Source organism: Canis lupus, chromosome 32 (genome assembly GCF_048164855.1).
Source record: "Canis lupus baileyi chromosome 32, mCanLup2.hap1, whole genome shotgun sequence".
Classification (NCBI taxonomy): Eukaryota; Metazoa; Chordata; class Mammalia; order Carnivora; family Canidae; genus Canis; species Canis lupus.
Genome location: NC_132869.1, coordinates 19,329,351 through 19,347,137, shown reverse-complemented (window position 1 = coordinate 19,347,137; position 17,787 = coordinate 19,329,351). Strand labels below are relative to the sequence as shown.

At 36.5% G+C, this 17,787-nt stretch overlaps 1 protein-coding gene across 4 annotated transcripts in view; it reads left to right on the top strand.

Annotated features, from left to right (window-relative positions):
• The window catches only part of ATP8B4 (ATPase phospholipid transporting 8B4 (putative)), a 236,410-nt gene that overhangs the window by 174,026 nt on the left and 44,597 nt on the right, over positions 1-17,787 (top strand). For all 4 annotated transcript variants that reach the window (XM_072808445.1, XM_072808446.1, XM_072808447.1 and 1 more), the window contains 5 exons: positions 815-1,003; positions 7,318-7,433; positions 10,443-10,607; positions 11,614-11,725; positions 13,503-13,608. In XM_072808445.1, coding sequence (XP_072664546.1) covers positions 815-1,003; positions 7,318-7,433; positions 10,443-10,607; positions 11,614-11,725; positions 13,503-13,608 — 688 coding nt within the window. The remainder of the gene's footprint in view (positions 1-814; positions 1,004-7,317; positions 7,434-10,442; positions 10,608-11,613; positions 11,726-13,502; positions 13,609-17,787) is intronic.

The following is a 17,787-nucleotide window of genomic DNA, read 5'->3' as shown; positions in this document are numbered from 1 at the left end:
TTGTATGCATTCTCATAAAATGATCATTAGTAGCCGACTAAAGTGGAATCTGGAATATCTGCTCCATCACTCTTTGGCTGTGTGATCTTGCAAAAACCATATACTCTCTATAGTCATAGGGTCAATGGTATAAAATGGTAGTCATAATTTTAATAATCCCTACCTCAAGGCTTTCCATGATGATTATGTGGGTTAATATATATTGAGTGTTTTAGTTTGTGAAACTCCCATTGCATATCTCATCACTGAAAATACAAAGATATAACTTCTGACCTGAGAAACTTTCAGCATTGTGGAGAAGCAGATGCAGAAATGGATATTTTCGTGTAAGATGACAAAGGCTGTGATGGTGGTATGTGTGATATCCTGTGGTATCCCACAGAATAGACATTTAGTCCAGCTTGTTGGCAAGTAGAAAATTTCTGATTTCTGGATCTAACACTTGGGTGGGTATTATAGAATGAGTTGGCATTAGTATTGGCATTCTGTGAATGTTAGAGATTAGTCTCAGTATTTTTTTAAAGATTGATTTTATTTATTTATTTATTTATTTATTTATTTATTTATTTATGAGAGACACAGCAAGAGAGAGGAAGACATAGGTAGAAGAAGAAGCAGGCTCCATGCAGGGAGCCTGATGTGGGACCAGATTCTGGGACTCCAGGATCATGCCCTAAGCCGGATACAGATGCTTAACCACTAAGCCACCCAGGCATCCCAATTATTCTCAGTATTAATGCATCTATTTCTTTTCCTTTTATGTTTAATAGAATTTTTTTGTTACTATTTAATACAATGGTTTCTTTTCTTTTAGGACAGCTGATTTACCAAGTTCAGTCTCCTGATGAAGGGGCTTTAGTGACTGCTGCAAGAAATTTTGGGTTCATTTTTAAGTCTCGCACCCCAGAGACAATAACAGTAGAAGAATTGGGAACACTGGTGACTTACCAACTGCTTGCCTTCTTGGACTTCAACAATATCAGAAAAAGGATGTCTGTCATAGGTATGGCTGGCTGGTAGCTGAGATTATGTTTGATTTTTTTGGTAAAGATCTTTATTTATTAGAGAGAGAGAGTGAAAACAAGCGAGTGGCAGGCAGAGAGAGAGGGAGAAGCAGACTCTCTGCTGAGCAGGGAGCCCAACTCGGAGCTTGATTCCAGGACCCGGAAATCATGACCTGAGCCCAAGGCAGGTGCTTAACCAACTGAGCCACCCAGGTGTCCCTGATCATTTGATAGTACTTGTTGTATTGCTGCTTCTCAAGAATGATTTCACTATTGGTTTATGTACTGAGAGTTGTGATTATTTTTGTGGCTTTATGAACTTCTTTCATATTCAACTTAGCTTCAATATTGCAGTAATAAGTATAAGTAATGTATAACAGGTGCTTATTGAGTCCAGCACTATTGTAGATGCTCCTCATGAATTAATTGATTTAATTGTCACAGCAATTCTATAAGGTAGGTACTATTATTGTTAGGCCCATTTTAAAGATAACAAAACTGAGACACAGAGAATTAATAGATCCACAAAAACTACTCACTGTGTTTCCTAGGGGTGTTTCCCAGTGTTTCACTACTTGTCTGTATTATTGCAATATCTTCAAAACCATTTCCCCTTAAAATAATGCTCTGTGCTGATACCAGGGTATTCTTTCTAAAACATTGGCCTGATTTTGCCATCACCTACATAAAATCTTTGGTGGCTCCCTAGAACTTAGAGGGTAACATTCTTACCAGAGCATTCAAGATTATTTACAATCTAACCTCAATTTACTCTTCTTCTACTTCCCAAACTTCCCAAACTTCACTACGTCTTGCCATTCCAGCATGCATTGTGTACTTTTACCCTTTGTGTGTGCTATTTCCCCTAATTAGGACTCTCTTCTTGGAAAGCTTCTACTAAGCTGGAAATGTCCAATTTAAATGTCACCTGTTCTGTCAATTCTTATTCTACTCTCTAAATAACCACATTCTCCTTTGTTCCTCAGGGCACCTTGTTCATAACACCAGTGTGATACCAGCCCCATGATACTCATGACCTTCCCAGTTGTTAGAGTATATGCTCTCTGAGGGCAGTACTGTGTTTTAGTTATTTAAAAATCCCCAAGGCCCAGCACAGAGCTTGACATATAGTAGCTTTTCTTTAAATGTTTGTTAAATAAGATTTAATTCAATGCTTTGTAACTTATAAATATCCTGATCATCATATTAAATGGGTTTCTACTATGGAAAACGTGTATATATGGTTGGGTTTTGATTTGTAACTATGGGAAACTAGCCATGGGATATTGTTCTCAGCAGGTAAAAAGCAAACATCATCTGAGTATGTTTATATTTATTTTTTTGACAATATGCTGTAGGCAGTCCTCAATGGTGCTGCTGAAGAGCACATATGCTGCTCTAGGCGTTGGTCTAATGATGTATCAGCAAGAGTAATCTTCTATTTACAGCTTCAGGGGAGGTGTTACTAATGTTGGGTTGGCCTAGAACTAGCTTCTCTTTGCTATGAGGGTGTTGACAAAAACCTAAAATTGCTACACAGGGAAACTTTTGGCTTTTCCCCAGCATCAGTCACCACTACAGGCTGTGGAGAAATCACAGCTTAACCACAAACTTCAGATGTCTGACTTAATGGATCCCATATGAAGAAAGGTAATGTTCCACCACAGAATGCATGGAAGCTTGTGGGCTTTATTTTGGCTCTGTTTGGTTTTTAATCAGGAGGAATTCAAAAGAGGGGATTCACTAGGGAAGAAAAATCTCTGTTTGATAATGAGGCACAAAAAACAATACTAGTCTCATGATTGTCACATGGCTTGGTCTGTGGGGACAACACCCTGATGTGAGGACTCAGATATTTACTGCTGCTTCTGCTTCCCCTCCTCTTCCTCCTCCTTTTCTTGCTCCTCCTCCTCTTCCTTCTCCTCCCTATTTCCTCCTCTTCTTTTCTTCTTTTCTTCTTCTTCTTCTTTCTTCTCCACCTCTGTTTCCTTTCTCCTCCTTCCTTTTTTTGAGGGAGGATCTATTTGTTGAATCATGAGTGTATAGTTTTGATATTAGTACTACTTTCATTCCAGGATAAGAGCCCTGATTTAATTCAGTTATCTAAAAATAGATTTCTATAAATAATTTCATCAGAGGGTACAGAACCTACTATATTGATAAACATATAAATCTTATTATACAAATTTGAAAAGACCAATTCTCATTATATAAATAAAAATACAGAGATAAAATTCAATGACACTTATTAATAGAGGCAAGTGGCACATAAACATTAAGGAAGAATGAATTTGGCTAGCTCCTTGAAAAACCCTTGCAAGATCTTTAGTAAGAGTTGCTCAACTCTAAACTTTTTAGAGTATCAAAATACAAATTATACTGCCATATGACAGACATTTCTCTGTATGGATATGTGAACAGCCATCCAATGAGATATGGCAAAATAGAATTATTCATCACCTTTCACAGTGTTGTTATTGCATTTACTCTTATAGCATAAACCTGGAAGCCATTTCTGATTTTTTTCTTTTGATGTCACTATGCATAGCTGCTGCTTTCAATGAATTTTGCATAATTATAATCCAACCCAATTAAGCAAATATTTAGTAAGTGCCTACCACATCCCAGGGACTTGAAGCTAAGGGAAACATGGACTTGAAAAATGTTCTGTGTGATTGCATCTGGAAAATATGGTGAAGCAGGGTAGAAAATAGGCTGGAAAAGGACAGGTCTTGATGATTCCTATTTATGTCATGTTAAGAGTCCAAACTTGATCTAAGGGCAGAGGGAAACTATTGCAAGATTCTAGGCAGTAATGTGAAGATGTCTCTGTCTGGATTACAAGAGTTTGGAGACAGGCAGGATTGAAATGAGTAAGATTATCATATTTGGATTAATATGATAATTTAGCCAAGAGATAAGGTGATAAAGAGAAATTCATGGCTGCAGTTGGATGTATGGGTGGTGGTGGAAGGGGAGCTTTGAGTGATGGCTGGATATCTGATTTGGGAGACCGAATAAATGATGAAGCCGGCTATTGAGATGGAGACACAAGAGAAATACCTAGTTATTGGAGGAAGAGAGTGTGTCCAGTTTGAGTTTGATGTGCCTGTACACATCTAAAAGGAGATATCTAGTTGGTGATTGGATGTACAGATTGGAAGGGAGCATTGGAGATGGATTTGGGCAGGATATATACATTTAAAAGCAATCTTTCTGCCAGTGGAATCTGAAGCCATAGAAATGAGTGTGACTACATGGAGAGTGGAAGGGGAATTAGATCCTAGGAAAATCTTTGAAGAACACCAATTTATAAAGGACTGGCAATGGCAAAAGAATCTGTTACTAAAAATCTATGACTTTTGTCCAGACTCTGCCCATGTGTTATCTTGACCATTTAAAACTGTTATGTTCTTTTTAATTTAATTTAATTTTTTTTTTTTAGAAAGAGAAAGAGAGTCAGGGGAGAGTGAGGGAGAGAAAGAATCTGGAACATACTGTCCACTGAGCATGGAGCCTATGTGGGGCTTGATCTCAAGACCCTGAGATCATGACCTGAGCTGAAATCAAGAGTCTGGTGCTTAACCAACTGAGCCACTCAGATGCCTCTCTTTTTAATTTGTTTTAAAAAAAACTAACTTCTGAAATGAGTGAGATTTGATTAGTCTTGAGATTTCCTAACAGAAGTGACTTAGAAGCCTTGAAAGAAGAGATATAAAATTTGCTGAGCTGCTAAAGGAAAGGGTTAGTGAGTAAAATTTAACAAGATTCCATAAAATTGAGTTTACACAAACTCAAATTCAAAAGTGCTAATATTGAGTTACGAAAAAACATGGAAGAAATGGAAAATCTTTACTGAATGAGAAAAATGTAGATTGAAAAGGACCTTAGAAGTTAGTGTTTAAATATCCCCTTTTCATATGTAGGAACTGAGATGAAGAGATTGTAAGGGATTTGCACAAATCATAACTGGTTTGTGATTTCCTAGACCAATAGTTCTTCATGTATGGTCTAGGGAACCCTTAGAAAACTTGGGACTTTTCAGAGGATACACAAGGCCAAATACATTTTCATAATAATACTAATGTTATTTGTCTTTTTCATTCTTTTTCTCATGAGTATTTTGTGGAGTTTTATAAAAGCTGTTCACAACAGACTGAACTGCAGAAACAGATATGAGAATCCAATTATCTTTTAAGCTAGACATTAAAGAGACCTGTAATTATGTAAAACAATGCCACTCTCCAAACTAATTCTTTTGTTGTAGAAATTGTAATTATTTTCATAGAAATGTTATTTATGTTAATATGTAATGTTTGTTATAATTATTATAATAGTTATGTTATTATAATAATTAGTGTCAAAAGACCATTGATATAATAAAATTTCTCAACTTCAATTTCTAATATGGTAAATATTGATAGATAAAACCCACTTTAAAAAAGCCCTGGAGTTCTGAAAATTTTTAAGAGTGTATAGGGGTTCTGAGACCAAGTTTGAGAACTGATGTCCTAGCCTGGAGTATAAACAAAACAACAGTCACAGAGAAATCCATACTGGTAAAAGTAGGATGCACATACTTGGCCTCTATAGCTCTGGTGATGGAAGAGAGAAAATATGGGAGAAATTATTAATTTGGATTGCTGTAGAAGAGAAGCAAAGAAAAGCCTTTCCTAGAATTAATTGTCCCCCACCCCTCCCCAGCTTGAACAATTAGATTATATATGTTTTTTTATCTTTTTCCCTAATGTGGGTAATTAGAGCCAGAGTACAAGAAGAACTGCATGAGTTCTGGCAACTAGGAGAGCTGACCAAGAGTTTTAGGAGAGAAGACAAGCCCTAGAGAAGTCTCAATAGAAAAAAGTTTCCAGGTTACATTAAATACATTCAAAGCCAGGAAGAAACTAGAATAGATGAAGTCTTAAGTAGGAGTAGTTAAAGGTAAGAAGGGAAATTAATACTTTGGTATTTATATTCCTTTAAGTCAAGCTCTAAATTTTATATTCTGTTAAGTTAGTTGTAGTCAGCATTTATGTTCATTTGTTTTGAGGCATTCTATTTTTAGAGAAAAGGTATAATTGAGTAGAAAAAAATGTAACAATTTTTGACATGATGAATTTTGTGAGAGTCAGAGTTCAGATCATCAAGGTGTGACCTAGAAAGTTGTCTTAAATTGTGGGTAGTTCCTGGGAAGAAATATATTGCCATGTCATGGCATGTCATGTCATGTTTTCTTTCTTTCTTTCTTTCTTTCTTTCTTTCTTTCTTTCTTTCTTTCTTTCATTTATTCATTCATTCATTCATTTAACGAATAATTAAGCACCTAATATGTGCCCAGCTGTAAAATCAAGCCTACAAATGTAGGCCAAATATTCTATAGTTTATTTGTTTTACAAAGATTTTATTTATTTACTCATGATACAGAGAGAGAGGCAGAGACATAAAGGGAGAAGCAGGCTCCCCACAATGAGCCTGATGCGGGACTTGATCCAGGACCCTGGGAGTGTCATAAGCAGACACTCAACCACTGAGTCACCCACGCGTCTCTATTCTGTAGTTTGAATAAAGATTTGACAGCAATATGTGGGACAGCCAGGGGAAGGGTTAAAGATTAGAAATGAAGGAGATCCTCATCAGGGCTGTCATTCCCAAACCTGAGGTGGGAGGCAGATTTAAAACATACCTAATTGATACAGACTTCCAGTTAAAAGAAGGTAGAAACTAATTTTGAAAGCTCCCTGTGAGGTATGCTTTATGCCAGGATTGTGATAAAAAAATCAACCACCAAGAAAAAAAGAAAGGACTTTTTCAATGAGTAAAGAGGATAAAGGAAAACATCAGCAAGGATGGAGAACTAGCACATAAACCATGGCTAGGAGTGGCTAGAAATTCAATGTGGAGATCATTTGGCATAACAATGATAGTTGACTCCTAAAGTAGGTCTTGAGTTTTGCATCAGAAGGCAGGCAGGCAAAGCTCTCAATTTTATTCAATCCATCCAGAAGGCTTAATTTGAATTTACCAACCCTTCAAAATAGTAGGCAAGGAAAATAGTAAGGTCATACACAGCAGAATAAAAACACTTGTTTCCGAGTTTGGGAAATAAAGGATTCCAATAGATGGAATATTTTTAATTTGATAGAACAAGAATAAGGCCAAGTGACTTAGTGACCTTCTAATTAAAGGCACTGAATATTTTACTACTGGCTGAAACAATATGCCCATTTCCAGATTTCCTGGCTAGAGCCCTTTAGGAAAGTTGAGTTTTGATGGATTTCATTGATTCTCTACTATGAAAAAATTTTCTTTTCAGTTCGGAATCCAGAAGGACAAATAAAGCTTTATTGCAAAGGAGCAGATACTATTCTGTTTGAAAAACTTCATCCATCCAATGAAGACCTTCTGAATTTGACGACAGACCATCTCAGTGTAAGTGCCTCTGTGTGAAGGTTAGCACAGAGGCCCTTTGGCCACTTCCTGTGATTAGGTCTTGTTTTTAAAATATCAGCTAAATGATCTGACTTGTGAAATAGAAAGCACAGGAAACTGTGCCAGTGAATGTCTGGAAACTGACACCACCATATTTGCTCTGCTGAAAGTCTTTTCAGTGTTACCACAGATGGATTAACACACAGCAGCTGTGAAGTAGCTACTGAGTGTAGGTTTCTGAACTATGGCCAGAGAAAGGCTCAGGACACCTAGGGAAACCTGCTCTAACTCCCTGAAGTTTGAAGCTTCTTCCCTTGGACACTAGACTGGTTCTGGAAAGAGGAGCAAGACAGTTGCTTCCCCTTGGGTTCTAATGTGTCTTACACCAATGGAATTTCTTATGACCACTCCCAGGGAATAGCTTGAGGTAATGCTTAGATGTTGAGGGGAAAACAATAGCCAACTTTTCCCTCTGGGTCCTTCTGTTCAGGTCATAAATCAGGATGAGTCACTTATATTCTCCAGGTTGAAGCTACCAAATGTACATATTCTGAGACTATGCGTAATTTCTTTACAAAAACTTTCTGAAGCCAGCAGGAGTACTTTTTGAAAAATTTCTTTTGGTAAAACAGCAAGAATTTATGAATTAATATGAATATTAACCTGGTTTAAACCTGAAGATTCAAGTGTCTCTGTAATATTTATTTGAGGTTCCCTTTAACTGAATATGAACTTTAAGGGCAATTGGCCAAAACTCTCATATCCTCATTGGTTTCTCTCCTTTAAAAAATTATTGAGGATTCATGTCCTTTGTTAAGCCCTATATTTAATATAAAACATTCCCTGGATCTTTAAAAAACAAACAAACAAATAAAACAAAACAAAACAAAACAAAAAAACCCTGCCTGACTTTAAGTTTAAAGAATGATGATTTAATAATATTGGTTACAAACGTAGCTATTGTTTTTGTCTTTCCAATAGGGCATTCTTGATTTTCTTTTAAACTCTTCCAGAAGGCCGGCATGGTCTTGTTAAATTTTTTTTTTTTTTTATGAAAACAACATTGGAATCATAAGTATCTAATTTTTGCCATTGCTCAAACACCAAAGGCCTTGGATTTTCATACGTTTTCCTTTCATGCTAAAGTATAGGAAGCCTTATTTGTTGTTTTTTTTTGTTTTGTTTTTTTGTTTTTTACATTTCTATGCAAAAGAGATTTTTCCAGGTAATAAAATTTGACTTGCTCTTTGCTTCATTCACTTTATTCATTTTGGTTTTAAACTCTGAGGTTTTCAATTTATATTTAATAATTGACTTTGAATTGTTTAATGGTAGGAAAGGACCTTGCTCAAATGCTCATTAAGGATTAAACTTGTGATTCATTCACTAATTAAATAACTTAAATCATCTGTCCCCTATTGTAATGCCATGTTGGAGTTGATTCACTGTTGCACAGAACAGAGAGGAAAGCACTGGTCATGCCCAGTGCTGTTGCAAGGCAAAGAAGTGTTTCTGTGAATTAAGAGGACAAAAGATCATTACAAGGCAGTAACTAGATTTTCAGATCAGTAGGGGACCTAGTGGTGGTCTTGCAAAATGTGATTACAATGTCCAAAGTGCTACCAATTGCCTACAAGATAAATTTGGATAATTTTTCCCATTGTCTCTGTGGGCAAAACCACATTATTGCAGCATGCACTGAATTTTCTTTCCATTTACTGAATTAGGGTGTGTCATGGTTTAACTTGTGCTTGGTCACAAACCTATGTCTGTTCCATAAGCCAAAACACAACAGAGAAGATATGCTCAGTGGCAATGCCCAAAGGAGCAGAAATGTTTAAAAAAACACTTGCAGTCTAAAGGCCCATAAAATGACCACTGGAGGCCTAGATGAAGTGGGAAGTTTTTAGCATTTCCCCAAAGCAATCTACCTATGTTTCTAGCTATTGTGACTATGTGAGACACTTAGCAACTACCAGTCTCCCATTTTTATTTATCTATTTTTCCTATTAGGAGGATAAAGCATCAAAGGTATCATTTGAGATTGTCAGCTTATTGAGACACTAAAGGAGAAGTATGATCTTCAATTCATTTAACCAATTGTTAAGTACCATCTCCAGAGAAATCAGTTTCTCAAAAATAGTAATTTTAAGAAATAACCTGACTTGATGGTGTTCTTAAAATTTCTAAGAGCTTTCATTATTGAAATAAAACTTTCATATAGCAAAAACAAAGAATATTTACAGATGAGCTAGAATGAAAAGTAAGTCATCCTCTACTTCTTGCTTCCCAGAAGCAAACTTCTGTAATAACTTTTTTGCCTTACTTTCCCTTTTGCTCCTAGAGGTTATCATTATAACCTTAGTATGCTTCAGCTTCTGTTACCTGACCAACGTTTGTTTATTTATCTGTAATTGACTTTAAATTTTTGTTATGGAAGATTTCAAGCATAAATAGAAGTAAGACTCAGTTAATTTTAGACATAGCTATATTATTAGAGGAAACACGACGAGACTGGTGACATGTCATGTTGTCATCTTTTGAGAGAGCTCCTGCCTTGGACTTAAGAGCTATGGTTCCCCTGAGGATCCTTTCTTCTTTTCTGAAAGTTTAGGGCTATGTGCCATGACACAGGCTGAGTCTCTCTTACTGGCGGAGTGCTTCCTTCATGCAGGGGATAGGTTGGAACCAATATATGTTTCTTCAAATGGATATCTCAAGTCATGGGTGTGGTTGATGACTTCTCAACTAGGGTACTTCAGCAGGCATTGTGGTTGTCTTTAAGGGAAGGCTAGCTCCCCTGAGGGCTTAACCCCAAAGAAATAAAATACAAAATATAAACATTATAACCCATTTCCAAGAGGATTAAAAAGCTGGGGGTCAGGATAGCTAAGCAATATTCTTGGGACAAAATGAATTTAAGTGAAAAACTTCTTACCCATTGTTATTACTGTTATTGCCATGATTACTGTTCTGTGATGGTTCCTAAATCTATGTCTGCTTTGGCAGGAATTTGCAGGGGAAGGCCTTCGAACCTTGGCCATTGCGTACCGAGATTTGGATGACAAGTACTTTAAAGAGTGGCATAAAATGCTTGAAGATGCAAATGCGCTCATGGATGAGAGGGATGAGCGGATAGCTGGACTATATGAAGAGATTGAAAGAGATTTAATGGTATGAGTTTAGAAGCATGATGGTTCGTATTTACAGATGGGATAGTATGTGTTTAGAGATCTAGTATAGGAATAATCCATTGCTAAATCATCTTGCACATAGTAGATGTTACCTTTTCAAACACTGAGTCATGCTTTATATATTGGCTTCAAGTTTGCCATGTATGGCCCTAGAGAGCCTAGAGGATTATTTCTATTAGCAGTGGCTTATACAATTGGAGGTTTCTCCAAAGTAGAAGACAGTGGTATCTTTATTGATTGTTATCCTCTGGTATGTCCTTGATGTTATGCTTTTGTTTTTGTTTTTTTTCCTCTCCCTGCTTTATGATCTACCTTTTTAGAGCAAGGAAGCTTTCCATGAAGAGTGGCTGTAGCTCTAAACCATCCTAGGCCATGATGTTCTGATGATATCTGTGCTGCCCAGAGTATGATCTACTTTAAAAACTGCTCTTCCCTGAGGCCCCAGTGATCAGGATGGTTAGCTACTGTGAAGTACTGAGGAGCATGTTTTATATTCATCTCTGTATGAAATATTATATAAGACCCTTCACTTTTTAGTTTATGGCATCTGCTTGTTTGTTGATTTAAGATGATGTCTCAACTTTTTTGTGATCCTTACTTTGAGATTAGGGCTCTCCTTTGGACCTTTCCATGTTGATATAAGTGGAGAAGCAGCTGGGGAGTTCTTCAGTTCTTAGAAGCCCAAATGGCTTCTGATGTTTATGCTAATATGTTACTGAGCATATCAGACTCCTCATAAAAATTCTAGCCTCCAGGATCTCTGCCATTAATTGGTGTGACTATCAATTGGCTTGGTTTGGGAATCTCCTCTTGAGGACCTTCCCAACCATCACTGCATATAATAAGATGCTTGCTGTATCAATGCATCATAACTTCCATCTTCAATTCATGTTCCTTGACCTCTAAACTCTGTAATTTAAAGGCATAAATATTGTGGATGTTGTTTGCTTGTATTAACATAAGGTATTCTCTATTTTTCAATGAAGCTACTAGGTGCCACTGCTGTAGAAGACAAATTACAAGAGGGTGTTATTGAAACAATTACAAATTTATCACTAGCCCATATTAAGATCTGGGTCCTAACAGGAGACAAACAAGGTAAATTGAAAATGGATGCTGATGATGTCTTAAAAGGGGGAGGGCAATAATTTCTATGGTAAGATTTGAATTAACCAGAAAACTTAATGAATTACACATTTATGCAGCCCTTCACATAGGAAAGAGTTGAAATAAGAAAAGGAAATCTAATATATTACAAAAGTTTATTATTTAAAAACGAATTATCTTTTATAGTATACCCTGAAAGTCAGTTGGGTTTCAGCTCAGTTACTTTTTAAATATAGTACTTTCATCTGTAAGCAACAATGGTATTAAAAAATATTTGTTTCACATGAACACTGCCCCCAATCAGGACAGAGAGAGGCATAGCACTGAAGCAAGATATCGGAGATCTCAGGACTACTGCTTTAGTTTCTTGATGGTAGGGAGTTGGGGGTAATTAGGGACAAGATCAGGATGGTGGGCAGGCTTTGGAGAGATTCAGGGAAGCAGCTATTTATCCATTGGTGTGGAAATACTCTGACATTTTAATAATCACCACAGGGGTACCACTGCAACCAGGCTAAATTTCAAGACTGCCCATGTAGTGGTACAATGAGAGCTGACCCACTTTCAGACATGACAAAATGCCAAGTCAGCAGAGAGAGTCATTATGTTCAGCTTACTGTGTTTCCTAAGAAGAAACAGGGATCAGTAGATTTTGGATCTACTGCTAGCAGTAATGGCTAAAAAAAAAAAAAAAAAAAAAAAAAAAATGATTTTATGCTTCATCAGCAGTAAACCAGAATATTTAGTTAATTGGCACACATACGTTTTCAAGATTCTATGTACTTGTTACATATTTTTTTTAGAATATTGGAGGATTTGTAGATATGATACATCAGTTCTCCATGTGTTCACCCAAATCACTGATTACAAAAAATAAACAGTAGAGAGTTGAGCTCTGTGGTGTGTTAGTAGAGACTTCCTAGAGTATGATATTGATCAGTGGGTACATTCTTAACTATTCACTTAGTTATGAATATCCACAAGTTTATTCTTATTTGGCTTTCATTTCTGTGGCTTATACAAAGGATATGCTAGGATTTTATCAATTGCCTTCAGACTTAGGGCAAATCTAATTATCCCACAGAATTTGGCGAGAGCCTAAAGACTCAATAGAATGAAAAACAAATGACCCTACTGAGGATGGAAGGATTACCTAACTATTCAAGTGTCCAGTTCTATAGAAGTGGAGGAAGGACTGCTCAACATCATGTAGTTCTCCACTTACCTAGTAGCAGCAGTCCTGGGTGGTCTTTGAGGTGACAAATTCCGAATTTAATTTGCTTAATGGTAAATTGCCAGTGTTGCACATCAGAGAACTATAAAGCTATGATAAGAACATTTTTGCTGTTCAGTTGAAAAATTTGAATTTTTTCAGTGTGTCTACAGATTGAATAATAGCTAAATTAAGTATTTTAGTTGTCCCAAAGCAGTATTTGGGACTTCAGGTAAAAAGTTTTTTATTTACATATTTCACTATATTATAGGGCCTTAGGGTTTTTCCATAAGTACTAATTTTGGGAATTAAGAAGTTTTTCAAAACCCATATGAGAAGGCTGAAAATTCATAGATGTTGCTACCTCTCCATGGATTTAGCAAGTGGTGAATTTGATCATGGAAAGAGTCTTTGAATTTAGCTCTGGGTTTCTTGGATTTTATCACTTATCACATTCTCTCTGACATTAAGGGGTAATGCCTCAAAACTTTTATGAAAAAGGTACTTATGTTATTAAGTAATGTTCTAACTGAGGTGGGTTTTATTTTGTATCAGAAACTGCCATCAACATTGGTTATGCCTGCAACATGCTGACTGATGACATGAAAGATGTGTTCATTATATCAGGGAACACAGCAGTGGAAGTCAGAGAAGAACTCAGGTAAGTGCTAAAGGAAGGAAGAAAGGAAGGGAGGTAGGGAGGGGAAAGGAAGGTCAGAGTTGACAAGGTAGAAAGGCCCTTTATAGTTCTGTGGCCTTAATTTAGTATAGAATTCTTTCTGGGGATCCCTGGGTGGCAGCGGTTTGGCGCCTGCCTTTGGCCCAGGGCTCGATCCGGGACACCCTGGATCGATTCCCACGTCGGGCTCCCGGTGCATGGAGCCTGCTTCTCCCTCTGCCTGTGTCTCTGCCTCTCTCTCTCTCTCTCTCTCTCTCTCTCTGTGTGACTATCATAAATAAAAAAAAAACAAAAAAAAAAAAAACAAAAAACCACATACTTAAAAAAAAAAAAAGAATTCTTTCTGCATGTTTCCTAAATTCCTATTCATAAGATAGTTTTGACATCAGTTGTGAAGCATTGTCTTCAGGCCTCCAACATTTTCCAAGTATTTTTAGAAAAGTAATTGAAATTATTTACATTGAATTATCCTTTAAAACTAAGCATTAGTTAGTACCTAGCTCTTATACGATGAGTGATCAGATTCAGTTAGGGCATTTGTTTAAAACAGGAATTCCCTAGTTTCATTCTGGCCCCTAAATTAAGACTCTCCAGTGGATGGGGTATGGGGATTTGTATTTTCATAAGCACCTAGATGAAATTATGATCAGATAAATTTGAAAAACACAACTGTGGGATATGGTATGGAAAGTTGAAATAGTCTTTCAGCATTAAAGAAAGTAGGTATTACTATTAAACCCAGATATATAATGCTTATGAGACATAGAATAATGTGAAATTTGTGTAAGTGCTGCAAATACCAGAAAATATATAAGTGCTGAAATTAGGTAAGAGTGGAAAAACATTAAATTTTGAGAAATAACATTTTTTTGAGAAATAACATTTCTTTTTTTTGTTGTTATTTCATTTTTTTTTGCTATTTCATTTTAAGTATGCAGAATTATTTTCCTAGAACTTTAAAAAATGCTGTCTTTTAACAATTTTTGCTTATCAATGCTTCTAGTAGCATCTCTAAGCTCAATCCATTTTGGGTCCAGCCAAGCAGATTATTGCATTAGAAGCAAACTGGTTGTATCTTGCTACATTCTAAATGAGGCTAGCCTCCCCTCAATGCAACAATGGAGCACTATGGGCTTCCTTCATATGTCTCCATCATTACACTTTTGTTCCTGAGCCTTGAAAAGGAAGGAAGTCTTAACTATTAGCACTACCAATTTCTACTTGTAGATCAAATTTCCTGACTTCCACACTATTTTACCTCCAGTAGAAAACTGCTGGTGTACATGCTGGTCAGAAGCTATGACCGAGATGGCATGTCTTTGCCAAATACATTGAGAAATAGGGGGAAATATTAATAATTTTTAAGTAATAGCAATTAAATGTTTTATTTTAAGAAAATATCTTTAAATGACCTTTTTTTGGGGAATTTAACTCTTTATGAAGGAAGATGGATGTGAGCAGATCTAGACTGTAATGTGCCTAGTGCTAAATGCCTTGAGACAGTGCCACCAGGCACTGTTATAAGCAGGATATATGTATTACATTTCATTCCCGAAGCAACCCAGTGGTAAGCATTATCATTATCCTTATTTTACAGATCAGGAAGTTGAGGCATGGATAGGGTGAATAACATGCCTGAAGTTTCACAACTGGCCAGTGGTTCAGCTGGTATTTGAATCTAGCGTGGCCTCAGAGCTTGTGCACCGAATCACTTGCCACATGTCTCTCTAAACATATCTTGGATGTGTTCTTATTACTTTTAAATGATTGATATAAAAAATGTAGTTGTTGAGGCATCTTACTGCTTCCCTTGAGGTCACACACCAGAGTAATGATGAGAGCAGAATAAATTCCAGGGAGAGACGGCAGATGTAAGAGGAAAGATATGGGCTTCGTGTTGGTTGGACTCATGTTGAAATCTCAGCTTAGTATTCACTGGCAGGCTGAATTACATTAAATATTCTGTTCAAACTCTCTTTGATTTGTTTCCTTATTTGTAAATGGGAAAATATAAGAATACCTACTCTGTAGATTATTTTATTCAGGAGATTAGAAGAGGTAAGAATGTAAAGAATTGTAGCCATTCAGTGAGTACCTTTCTTTCCTTTTCCCTCTCTCTACTTATTCCCTTCCCCCTTTTTTCTTTTCTTCAGCTGTTGTTCCCACAACCAGGACTATTTTTATTAACATTTCCCCAATAGACTCTGTGGAGTCTATGAAAATTATATAAATAATAATAAAATTATATCAGTAATAATAAGATTTCTCAATATGTATTGTGCAAAGACACAGGCAGTCAACTTCTAACTAGCATGATACATCAGCTTTCTACATCAGTTGATGTAATTGTTGCTAAACATAACACAAACGTTACAAAAATGTGGTGAGTCTATACATTCTAATCATAGAGCAATCTATATTTTTTATTAACCTTCTTAAGATATTGAAGCCAATACACTAACCTCTATAACAACCTTTATGGATCCCTTCCTCAATTGGTTACATTGGATAAAGATATTGCAGGTTGATAGAACAGCACACACGAAGGCATAGAAACATGAAAGAAATCATGTTTCTAGGAGCAATGTCCATATTTTAGCTAGAGTGTATGATAGAACTAAGGGAGGGAACCATTTTTTTCAGAACAGATTGGTGATTGATTGATAAGTGAAAATGGTTTTACTCCACCTTAACGTTATTGGGTAGATGTGGATGGCTTTTAAACAGAGAGTAACAAACTCAATTCTACATTTATGAAATAACACTCCAGTGACAGGATAGATGGAATATGTTTGATGGGAAAATGAATGGTATGGGGAGATACATTAGGAAGCTATTGGAATACCTGAGTTTAGAAATGATGAGGCTGAACTAAAATAGTGACACTGAAAGGGTGGAATGAAACTGTGACAGCCCTTGTGGAGGTAGAACAGATAGAACTTGGAATTTGATTGGATGTGAAGAGAAGTAGGAAGCTATGTCATTTCTAGCTTGTCTGACTTTCACAGCTCAGAATACACTCAACCTTGCAAGAACAAAAACTCTTTAAATTTTATAAAACTGAACTTGAACCCCTTTTCTGCCTGATGAGAGAACAATTAAACTAGGCACTTTGGGGTAAATTTAGTTCAAGTCTAGGATGCCCAGTTGCCCCACCTGTCACTGATCCTCAACATCTATCCTACTGGCATCTAGCACTTCCCACTTCTGTATCCCTTTCTGGTTTCCGGTCTCTCTGAGTCTTGGGCTTCCCTCTTGGCTTACTTCCACATGCTCATAGGGAAATAAGGCAAGTGTGGTTGCTCTTCTGTGTATCTGAGAATTGTGTTCCCACGTGGCCACTTCTGTTCCTGAAATCCCTTTACTCTAGTATCTTTTTTGTCACTATATTTCAGTGGCAACTATTCCATACTCAGATTCCAAAAAACTCATCTGAGGATTCAGTTTGTGATTACCCACACACTCCTCCATCCACTACTGGTCCAGGGTATGAGTTAGGACCCAGATTTCTTTAACAAATCACCAAAATCTAAGCTTCTCTTCATAGTCCCTTTCTTCTAGACTAGGATGGACTTTCTACTCTCTTTATGGTAACATTTATGCCCTGATTTCTTTTAGGATTGTTTTATGAAAACTGGAGAACCCTTTTTTCTTCCCTCTCACAAAGCCCATTAATGAAATTCAAGATCAATGCTGATATGACTTTCAAGAGTCTATTTCGGTACTTAAAAAGCCAGATCATGACTCTTTTTTGTTCCCTCTGTATTTGGCTCTGTGAAATCTCCTGAGACAAGGTATATTTCTGAGTAAAGAGGGTCATCTGTGATTGTGGTGGTGATTGCAGAAGGGTATGAAACCAAAGTTAATATCTCAAGATTTTATCCAGCTACTTTTGGGTGACTAAGTAGATGGCATAACTGCCATTATGTGGAAGGAATCTGGAGAAATATGAATTCTTATAAATTGGTGTTAGGAGTATAAGTTGGTAGAAGCTTTCTCAAGGGCAAACTTGCAACATATTTCAAAATTACATATATGTGCACTTTTGATCCAATGATCTATACTTCTGGGAATTGTCCTTAAACAAGTGGATAAATGTCTGAATATACATATAAAGAAATAGTGATTGCTGCATCAATTATAACTGAAAATCAGAAAATG